This window comes from Vigna unguiculata, chromosome 8 (genome assembly GCF_037176805.1).
Source record: "Vigna unguiculata cultivar grain cowpea cultivar isolate G323 ecotype 2 chromosome 8, ASM3717680v1, whole genome shotgun sequence".
NCBI classification, from domain to species: Eukaryota; Viridiplantae; Streptophyta; class Magnoliopsida; order Fabales; family Fabaceae; genus Vigna; species Vigna unguiculata.
Window position 1 is genome coordinate 20,663,699 of NC_140799.1, and position 11,517 is coordinate 20,675,215.

Below are 11,517 nucleotides of genomic sequence, written 5' to 3' on the forward strand. Positions count from 1 at the left end.
TTTTCATTTATTTCTCAATATTTTCTTTATAATTTTAGTTAAGAAATAAAGAAGAGAAATTGAAGTTTTAAAAGAATAAAGCATTTAAAAGCATTGAGCCTGGACATCTAGACCATACATAAATAGGATTAAAGAAAGAAATAGGGAGGGTATTTTGATCTTTTTCACTCACTTTTAAGAGCATTCATCATATCTCTAGAAGCTTGGGTATGAGAAAGGACAAAAAGGGTGGAAACTCAAGTCTAATTCTCTTCAAGGGTCTAGCTTTACCCTTTTTGTTAGGATTGGGTGAATTTCAATATAATCTCTAATCAGTGCACACAACATACTTATCACTAAAATCAATATGATTATTAACCATGCTTTCAAAACAATCAACAGTAAAATTATGAGAAGTAATAGTTATGAAATTTCTAAAAAAATGCAGGTACAAATGATTAGATGCACTCTGTTTTCCAAACCACTTCAGCAGACATATATAGATGCAAAGTACCAAAATCCTTGTACAGTGAAATACATGAAAAATGTAGCAAGTGAAATCAAATCGTCATTTAAGCTGAACCCCCTTCCTTGGTTTCCTCCTCTGTTGGCTTAGCAGTGGGCCCAGGTGATGGAGAGGACTCCACTCCCATCTCTGCTCTTAGATCATTGATGCTTTGCTCCATTGGGGCGTTGCCAGGGATTTCCAAAAACAAACATATTTCTGTATTGGTAAAGAAACAACACATTATCAAATGAAACAATGAGAACTGAAACTAGCAGATCACAGCTTAACATTGCATAAATCACAGTTTACGGGCATTGGAGTGTTGCCAGTGATTTACAAAACAGAAATAGATTTAAATAATGGTAACAAAACAGAAAAAAATTTATATATTGGTAACAAAACACAAATAATCAAGTCAAACAATGTAAAATGAAGCTAACAGATCACATTTTAATATTTATATAAACAAACTTTGAAAATTTATTTAATTCCTTAACTAACTACCCAATGTGATTCATAGCAACACTGTTCAGTACAATATAGGTAAATTGTTAACAAAATGTATGTCACCTTAGGGCCTTCGTATGACTAAAAACTTTTCTTATTTCATCCACTATTTTTACTCTTGCTTACAAAAATATTATTCCTGCTTTTAAAAGTTTTGAACAAGAAATGATAGAACAGAAAATAAAAACATAATTAAAAAAACTGTTTTACCAAGCACCCCCTTGGATCTCCTATCCTCCACCCACCCCAGCCCTTTGAATCAAATCTCACTTCATTAAATTCATATTGTTCTGCAGATGTAAATTCAGATTCAAGGATATGCTCATGAGGTTCACATGCATTTTCAAAAAATTAAATGATACATAAAATTACAGAATAAGCATTTGTGAAAATACCATGAACGTGTCAATTGTTAAAAAGGTGAAAGAAATATTTTAACTTGGAATGGAATGGAATGTGTGAATCATGTTAAAGAAACGTAACTGAATACCACCAAAATAATTCAGAGGACATTTTGATTTATATTTTTTCACCTTATATTTTTATGTCAGGTTATTGTTTAAAAAATTAAATTCATTACCAACCAGAAAACAGATACCAACAAACCTGAAGGAGTTGGTAGTGATGCGGCAGCTGGTGGAGATTGAAGGCTTGTAAATTTCAATAGGGGGTTATTCATAAAACTGTAATGACAAATAAAAGGGAGAATGAAATTTTGATATCTCATCCCTGATAATATTATTAGTATATATAAATATAGTAAACTAATAGTAATAGTAATGTGTTCACATAAATATGATGGGATTCTACTGAACCAAAATGGTTGTTGGCTAACAAAAGTAGTGTGGTTCATCAAGTATGCTTATGGAAACTAACAAGTTTAAATTGTACCAATCTAATAGCAGTAAAAAGTGAAAAAGAACCATTGGTTGGGACATCTCCAGTTAATTTGTTGTTTGATAAATCAGTAGATTCAATGACATGTGTCAGGTTACACATAAAATAACACAGTGCTGATAGCAATGTAGACAGAGGATTAAAACTCACAGCACTTGCAGTTTATAGAGATTGGTCAAAGGCATAGGAATTTTTCCTGACAAGTTGTTATTGTTGAGACGCCTGGTTCAGGGAGCAGAACCATTTAGTTTTCTAGATAATAAAAGTGACGAAACAAGATAACAAAAGCAATCATTGAGTAGCAAGTGTAGTGAGTGTGTGCTAATGCTACAATAACTTGATTGTAAGTTGTATAAGCATCTATGTCATGTAATTGTGCAGAGTTATTCTTCTCTGTAGCAAGAAGATGTGTTGGAACTCAAATGAAGATAGACGAATATGTAGGAAAGCAAAACTTATGAATGCTAAAGAAGAAGAAACAGAATTGAAACTGATTTACATAAGCTTTGCAGATTAAAGATATGAGATCAAGGAAAGCAATTCATACATGAAACGTAGGTTTTTAAGGTTGCCTATTTCTTCTGGAATGGGACCAGTAATTTTGTTCAAGTTAAGCTCCAGGCTCACCAAGTTTCTCAAACTCCCAAGCTCAATTGGTATTTTCCCTGTTATATTATTACTAAAAAGTTCCCTGTCAAAAGAAAGATATTCAGATTTGGGCAGAGAAACATCAAGTGAATAAAAAAAATTGCATAACTCATCTGAATCAATGCTATGACGGGTTAAAAATTATAATAAAAGTTAATATAGTAAAAATTTGTGTGCTATGCATATAAAGATCTGTTAGGGATTTTCTGAATGATAGTTATCATATTGACTTTTAGAATAATCTTGCTTAAAATCACATCCGATTCAGCCATCAATATCATACGATTCAGTGCTCACAACATATACGGTGCAGTGCTCACAACATAGAACATTAAACAGTAAGGGATAAATCACTTATAAGATGTAAACATGCTATAATTGCTAAACATTAGTCTAAAAGTTGATACAGCACCTCACACAATGCAGCAAAAAACAGGAACCCTCCCAAGTGAGTGCCATTCTTTAAGTTCTTCAAATGCATCATCTCTTTCAACTATCTTCTTAATGTTTTTGAGATCTTCGGGGTTGTAGATTGGTGCATTAACCTCTTTGTTGAGAAGAAAAACATCGTTGGCTATGAGCACATTCACCTTAACCTGCATAAATCATTAATATGCACCCCCAATAGTCATGATAAAGAGTTGAAAGGGAAAAGGGTGAATGAATGTGACCAAATCATTAACACACTTAATCACACACCTTTTGGGGCTTTTATTACTCTAGCAAATACGTAATGTAGAATACTTGTTACATGACCCCTGTTTAACTAACAGGTAAAACAACTAATACACAACTTTTGAGAGAACATTTTAACCAGTTTAAAACATTAAAATTCAGTATTACTTAGAAAATTAATTGATTAAATCTCAGTTTCATTTATGGATGGACCAATGCTATATAAATCTCAAGCAATCTATATTTCTTAAGTTGCAAAGGATTAGATGCAACAACAGTAGGTTGGAACATGTTCTTGTGAATGCACACTGATATATAATCAAAACATCACAACGAATATTTTGGAAAATATAATGAAAACAAGGTTTATTAATTTACTTCCAACTCTTGAAAATCACGTATACAAAATTATAATATATAACTCACCGGGATTCCAAAAGTAATGTGAATTTCCTCTTTGACCTCTCTCAACGTTGTCTGTTCAAAGCCACTTCACTTGTCATCACTTTCTTCCTAGCAAAGCCATATCACCTGCTGATATTACATCATTGTTATTCGAAAAAATGAAATAGAAAAACAGAACAACATTGATTGCAAAGAGTGAGGGAGAGACCGGAGTGGGTTGAGAGAGAGGAGGAGTGCCTCGTGAGGATTACTCACATGATGAAACCTACCGGTGGATGAAAATCCTAAATAAAAAACGCACCCTAAATCAAAGGATGAAAACCCTAAATCAAAATTTTTGTTTAACTTACGATATGCAAATGAAATGCGAGACTGATTGAACATCTACCAAGGAGCATTGATCGACGAGCACCGACTGACGAGCGAGGACGGACATGACGAAAAATGGTCGACGAGCAAGTACGAAGATGACAAAGATGAACATCGATATGATGAAGCCAATTTGATGAAAGAGTTTTCAGAACGAAAGTGAAAATAAGAATCTCGGGTTTGGAAATTTGAGGGAAACGCTTTAGTGAGCGTGTAAAACATTGGAGGAAAAGGCTGAAAAAATGGAGGGAAATCAAAAAGGTAAAATAATTTATGGAGGTTATAGACCTCTTCAAGAAACTGTTAAAACCTCCACTAATTTTAGTACTTAGACAATCCAACATAATTATTTTAAATAATGCTAATTTGTGGAGGGTTTTTATAACCTCCACAAATTAACCTTCATTAAATAATATTTTTTTTGTAGTGCCTCTCTTGAAAATAGAAAACACAATTATTAATAAAACCTTAAAGAAGGAACTATTTTTCCTATCTCATATTTTTTTATCAAGCACCAAAATAGTATAAAAGTAAAGGAAATGATTTTGAAGTCTTACCATGAAAATACTTTACTACTTTTATAATAAGAAAAGTACCAAGATAGAACTGATGACGTTAGACTTCTCTTCTTACACTTGAAAAACCATAATTGTCTACAACAAATAACTAATACCAAATAAATTTATCCAAGGGCTAACCTATAACATTAATCCATTACTCCTGTCAACATTACACTTAATTTAAGTTTTCTTACTTATATGGTGATCCATTGTTAGGCTTTCACCATGGTGACTAGTAGAGTAAGTGTAGTTGGCGACATCAGAGCTAATGTCATCATGTTCATATGATTCAACTTTATAAAAGGAAGGCCTTGGAGGTAATTCAAGGCTTTCGGCCATCCCTTCAAGCATCATTATTACCTTATTCATTGAAGGACGATCACTTGGTTTTAATTGAATACACCAAAGTGCAACTAAGAACATCTTTTTTACTAGAATATTGTCTTCTTCTGAAGCATCTTGCATGTCAACATGTTTTGCTTTTTTAAATTGATCATAAATCCAAAAAGGAAAATAATGTTGACTTGAATGCTCTGCGTCCGGATTTGAGTTCCTTCTTTTACTTGCCATTTCCATTAAAAGCATTCCAAAGCTATATACATCAGCTTTATATGTTACCCCACCCATATTGTTATAAAATAACTCTGGAGCCATGTAACCCAATGTTCCTCTTGCTGCGGTCATATTGACAACACCATCAATTGTAGCATGTAGCTTTGCAAGTCCAAAATCTGAAACCTTTGGAACAAAGTTGTCATCTAAAAGAATATTATGAGGCTTGATATCAAAATGCAAAATTTGCATATCACAACCTTGATGCAAATATGCAATCCCACGTGCTATTCCAAGAGATATTTCATGTATTTTATCATAGCTTAAACAAATGCCTTCTTCTTTGGAAAAAATGTATTTATCCAACGATCCATTTGACATAAATTCATAAACTAGTGCACACTTTTTTCTATGAACACAATATCCAATTAGACGCACTACATTTATATGATGTATTGTTCCAATAGTAGCTACTTCATTTATGAAATCCTGTCCATCATCATCAGATTTGCTCAATATCTTTACTGCTACCTCCAATCCACTCTGGAGTTTTCCTTTATATACAACACCAAAGCCTCCTTGACCCAGTTTCACTTTGAAACCTCTAGTCATTTTTTTTATTTCATTGTATTGGTATCTGATGGGATTTAGATGGCTATCTAGCAAGAAATTTTCAATATTTTCATATATCGAAGAATGTCTTCGTCGCCATTTGTAGATCAATAACACAAGAATAAGTACAACTCCAAACAGATATCTGGCTGCAAAAAATATTAATGTACCGTTTCGTCCTATGAAAATTCCTTCATCAAAATATTGCACATCTGGGTATTGGCTGAATGTTATTCTGCTACCTATTCCTACAAATAATAGATCACCCTATGAGTAAGAGCATAAGCTAATGAAACTTGTTTTATGATGTGAATTCAAGTTTTAGGAATCACAGAGAAGGATCTTACCATAAATAATGCCTTGAAGATAACCTGCAAATAAAAAATATAAAAGAATAAATATCGTGTCAATCCAAAAATTGGCAAACGTATATAAAAAGAACTCTAGAAAACGAAAGAGCTGAGTGATTATTTGACTTGAGAAAGATAAATTGAAGAACTATATACACCTAACTCTATCAAATGCAAGTTACAAAAGTGTTTCTCGTCATAACCACAAGGAAATATATTGTAACAAACAGGATGCACACACAAACTACAGAAAACAATACTTCTGTCATTCAACTCAAAAAATGAAACATAATATGTGTTATATTTATACAGCAGTGTTACGAAACAGAGATTAAAGGAACAATCAAAACTGTCAACTAACAAAACTAACAAAACAGCTTTGACTCCAAACACCTAACAAAATAATCATTAAGTATCATAAATAAACAAATACAAATTGATTAGAGCTTGTTAGATCTGTATCCACTCAAGCATAAATGTTAAAAACAACAATATATTGAAACGTTATGCGTTTAATATTTGTGGCAGGGAAATAATTCTTTCTCCAAATTTTTTGGTCTTTATATTTTTAAAAATATTAATTTTGATCTCTATTTTTCAACATAGTTATAGTTTATCTGACACATTGACGGCTTCGTCGACGTTCCATCCTCTCGTGCGAGAGTAATCCCCATCTCCGGGCAGAGTAACATGTTATTTTTTTTTCTTTAATTATTCTTTGTTAATTCGTTAGTCAAATCGCTTTTAGAAGAAAAAAACGAGTTAATTAATATAACTAAGGTTTTTAATATAAACTCTACTAAAAAGAATCTAATTTGTAAGATATTTAAAATAAATAAAAAAATAATTAATTACTTACCTCGGATATAGCCGAAAATCTTTTGCCAAGGTTCTGAAACACAGGAAAACAATAGTGTGAATATGAAATTTAGAAAATTAATGAACATACTTAGAGAAAAAAATTAATGGCTTGTTTCTATAAGTAAAAGATCACAATTGTAAGAAAATTTACATGATGACGCACATGAATTTTGTTTTTCCGATAAGACAACCTTCAATCAGCATAGCAGAACAAGAGAATGATCTTCTTTATTGTTTTAACTGTAATTGTTGTTCTTAACTAATCTAGACCACCTTCTTTTACATTTCCCTCACACCTACCACAATATTAACATTAATTACTTGTTATTATTGTCTTGGTAACTTTGCTTATGTTACTTCTCACTAGAGATGGCAAATAAACCCGTCCCCGTGGGTATTGTCCGAACCGTCCCCGTTTTGACGGGGAATCCCCGCATTGACTGGGTATGGGTATGGGTATGGGGAATCCCCGACTTTTTCAGTTGGGTATGGGGATGGGTATGGGGATGTACATATACCCGCCATAATACCCGTCCCCGCCATATCTTCATTCTCGTTTAAATTATCAAAATATTCACAATTAATCAAGTAACCCATATATATATATATATATATATATATATATATATATATATATATATATATATATTCTATTTTTTATTTCTTTTAATTATTTCATTTGTCATTAAACTCATTCTCATCTCCAATATATTTTTTATTTTATCATAACCTTTATGTAATTATGTTAAAATAATGTATGTTAATAAAAAAAATTATGCCTTACATTTGAATATTTATATTATTTTTTAATATTTTTATTTATTATAAATTTTCCTTTCACATGAGAATGTTTATACTCTCAATTTAAGGTAATATAAAAAAAATTCTTTACTTATTATTATTATTATTATTAATTTTTGTTTAATTTGAAGAACTCTTTTGTTTCATTAAAGTAATTTTCGTTATTTTTCAACCATTAAGTATATATGTTGATATTTGAAAAGTTTTCTTAGTTCTCTGAGATATTTTTCGTCTTATCATACCTTAGTTATACATTTGATTTCCTTTGTGTGATTTTTTTCGATAGTCTCTCAAATTATTTCTAAAACACACATTTGTTAGTTTTTTAATATTTTTATTTATTGTTTTTATTTTCATCATGTAGAATAATATATCATAATGTAATTGTTTCACTTTAAATTCTGTTTGAAGTGGTTAAAATTTTATATATATATATATATATATATATATATATAATGATATTTAGGAATAGTATATGATAATTCACTACAAGAAAAAATGAAATGGTGACTGATTTAGTCAGTAACCCATATCAGTCACTATTTTTCGTCATTGGTGGTAGTAGTTGATTTATTGTCTAAATTAGTGACTGATTCAATGATCGAATCGGTACTTGATTTAGTGACCAATTTAATTACTAATTTATTTGTAATTTAATGATAAATTTTTTGGTCACTAATGATATTTCTATTTATTTTTAACCACTTCAAACATAATTTAATAATTAGTTCTCTAAGGTTTTTTTCATTTTATCATACCTTAATTATACATTTGATTTCCTTTGTGCGATTTCTTTCGATAGTCTCTCAAATTATTTCTAAAACACACATTTGTTAGTTTTTTAATATTTTTATTTATTGTTTATTTTCATCATGTAGAATAAAATATTTCGATATATTCTATCTAATTATTTGTTATTTTATAACTCACTATTAATCATACTGTAATTTTTTTTACTTTAATTGTATAAATAACTTTTATTTACTACAATATAAAAATTTAATGTAATTTCTATGAATATTTTTTTGTCACTATGCAACATATATTGAAGTTCAAAAGATACAAAATCTATGTCAAAATTTTATTATTATGTTTATTATTTGTTTTTTGTGTTATTTTGATCAAGTGATGTATTATAACTTTTTATTAGTGTATAAAAAAGAGATTCATTATAATTTAAAAAATTGAAGTAAACAAATATTTAAAATATATTTTAATTTGAATATTTGTTCTTTGTGTCATTTTGATCAAGTGATATATTATAACTTTTATTAGTGTATAAAAAAGAGATTCATTAGAATTTAAAAAATTGAAGTAAACAAACATTTAAAATATATTTTAATTTGAATATTTGTTTTCCTTTTATACTTTTTTGAAATATTTTTTAATTTTATCAACTAAGTTCATTAATGTTGTAGTTTGCAAATTTAATAAATGTTTTGGTTCACATGAAATTTTATTTGGTATTCTAATATAAAATATAAACAATTATAATTTATTTTAATGTATTTGGCATCGAAGAAAATCCTCCTAATATTGAATATTTCATAATATTATGTTTTCTTTACCGTAATTTTTTTTCTTTTATAAAAATTAATATTGAAATAGTTAGAACATGGGTACGGGTATGGGTACGAGATTATACCCGTTACCCGGTGGGGATGGGGATGGGAAAAAAGTTTGATACCCATTGGGTTTGGGTATGGGGATGGGATGAATTTTTTATGCGGGGATGGGTATGGGATAGTGAAACCCGTCCCCGCCCCGCCCCGTTGCCATCCCTACTTCTCACAATTTCTCTTTTTATCATACCACACAAGCTGATCGCCTTACCACCACCTCCCCTCAACCCACTGCAACACCAACACTATCCAATATGAAATTAAAAAAGAAGTGAAATTGTTGAAATGATAAAAAAAGTGAATTAGTAGAATTAGTAAAAAAAGTAATTTTAATCGTTCATATTTAGAAAAAAAAAATCTAATTGTTAATACAAGAAGGAGTTTTAATAAGTTTATTATATTTTATATTATAATTTAAAAAATTTTGGAAGTGCATGTTCTTAAATTTATAACTTTAAAATTAAAATCAGTATATATTTGATTTCTAGAATAGTATAAAATATAATGTGTTTTAAACCTAAAAAATCATAAAATAAAATAATGGCATAGTAATAGAAATAATAAGGAATAAAAGGATAGAGAAAGTGGATAATTTACCGCACTTGTGGGTGTGGTAGGCGTAATTACAGTAATGGTTCATACAGAAGACTTCTCCTCTGGACTCATTGCTAATCTGACACATCACCCCCCTTCCACATTGTTTCTCGCAAACAGTGGGCAACCAGGACAACCAAAATCCCTCACTTATTATGCGATGGATATCATCGTATGTAACATTCCCCGCCGGTGATTTTTCAAGCACTTCAAACTCCCTTGGAGAGCACATAGTCTCGGTGTTCTTCCTATCACAAGCGTAGGTAACATTCTGTTTCGGTGTCCAAAGAGTAGCCACCATTAGATCGCACCCAACCTTCATGTCCTGCACACTATACGCATAAGGCTCGTCCAATACAGCGTACACGTGCCCTCCGCTGCCACATCCACTCCTCTCCACCTTAACATATCGTGGATCGTCACTCACAGGATTCACGCAGTTCAAGTACCCTACTCTCACCATTACCCAGTAATCATAATTGAACGGTTGTGATCCGAAATTACGATCCGTTAAGAAATTGCGAGGGATGAAGGAGCAATTGCCCTCCTCCTCTAGACCCGGGTCAATCACAACCATTCTGTATTGGTTGTAGTCGATATCTCTTACATGGTATTTTCCCGACAACAAGGTTAGTAAGAGAGTGGCGTTGTTAACGCAATCTAACTCATACCTTGGGTCGCCGCACTGACCTGGGTCGCCTTTGAGCCGAAATGGGTAACTTATGTTGCGAATTTGGCCGCATGATGAAGTAGGACAGGGTGGGTGTCGCTTAGCGATGCCGTAATCTGGTTGGAGTAGGATAATTATTGTAGCCAATATTGATACCAGAGTGCGTGCAGACCAAGAACACCTATCCCACCCTTCATTTTCCATTCTTCAAAATGTGATTATGAAAATGCTGTTCTCCCTTCTTCCTCTAATTATTGCCTCGCATTTTTAATTATAAAGTGCCCCTCCTTTCGTTGACTTTTCTCCCTGTTCACACTATCTTTTTACTCTTTCCCATACCATGTATATCCAAACTAGTTTCCAAATTTATCCTAACGACGTGGAGATATAAAGTCTTTTATTTTTTGAAGTTTAAATCAATTACATCAATTAGTGTATATATAATTTCCATCTCTATTTTATTTTAAGTAGAATGATTTTAATGAAAGTTTAGTATGAAAATATCTAATTAGATATTTTTAAAAATTAGAAGGCTAAATAAAAATTAAAAATTTAATTAATTTTTTTATAAGAATTAAAGAACTAAAATAAGATTTGAACTTTTTAAATAAACTTTCACTTCGATGGAAATGGAAATGAAAAGAAAAAAGAACTTAAATAAATAAATAAATAAATAAATCTCTGAATAAGTTTTGAGAAATTTAATCAAGCTTTCTCTACCTTCATAATCCGGCAATTTCATCCTATAAAGTTCGGAGAATATATCAATTTCTGATCTAAAAAAATAATCAGAATTTGGAATATAATTTGTTCTAATCGCATTTAACTGCCAAACACCACAGGTCAAGTTCCACGCATGTGAAGCTCTAAGCAGTGTCTCCCTGGACAATAAAGTCATAGTAGTGAG

The 11,517-nt window shown here is 31.0% G+C and overlaps 1 protein-coding gene across 1 annotated transcript; it reads right to left on the reverse strand.

Annotated features, from left to right (window-relative positions):
* Positions 1–363: 363 nt before the first annotated feature.
* On the reverse strand, positions 364–10,906 carry LOC114194365 (LEAF RUST 10 DISEASE-RESISTANCE LOCUS RECEPTOR-LIKE PROTEIN KINASE-like 2.1). The gene is made up of 10 exons (XM_028084537.2): positions 9,944–10,906; positions 6,922–6,954; positions 6,060–6,083; positions 4,909–5,960; positions 3,641–3,748; positions 2,952–3,135; positions 2,439–2,582; positions 2,042–2,113; positions 1,601–1,677; positions 364–703 (listed from the first exon to the last, which is right to left on the reverse strand). Exons 1-5 carry the CDS (start codon positions 10,812–10,814, stop codon positions 3,728–3,730), a joined length of 2,001 nt encoding a protein of 666 aa, XP_027940338.1. The 5' UTR covers positions 10,815–10,906; the 3' UTR covers positions 364–703; positions 1,601–1,677; positions 2,042–2,113; positions 2,439–2,582; positions 2,952–3,135; positions 3,641–3,727.
* Positions 10,907–11,517: the final 611 nt, after the last annotated feature.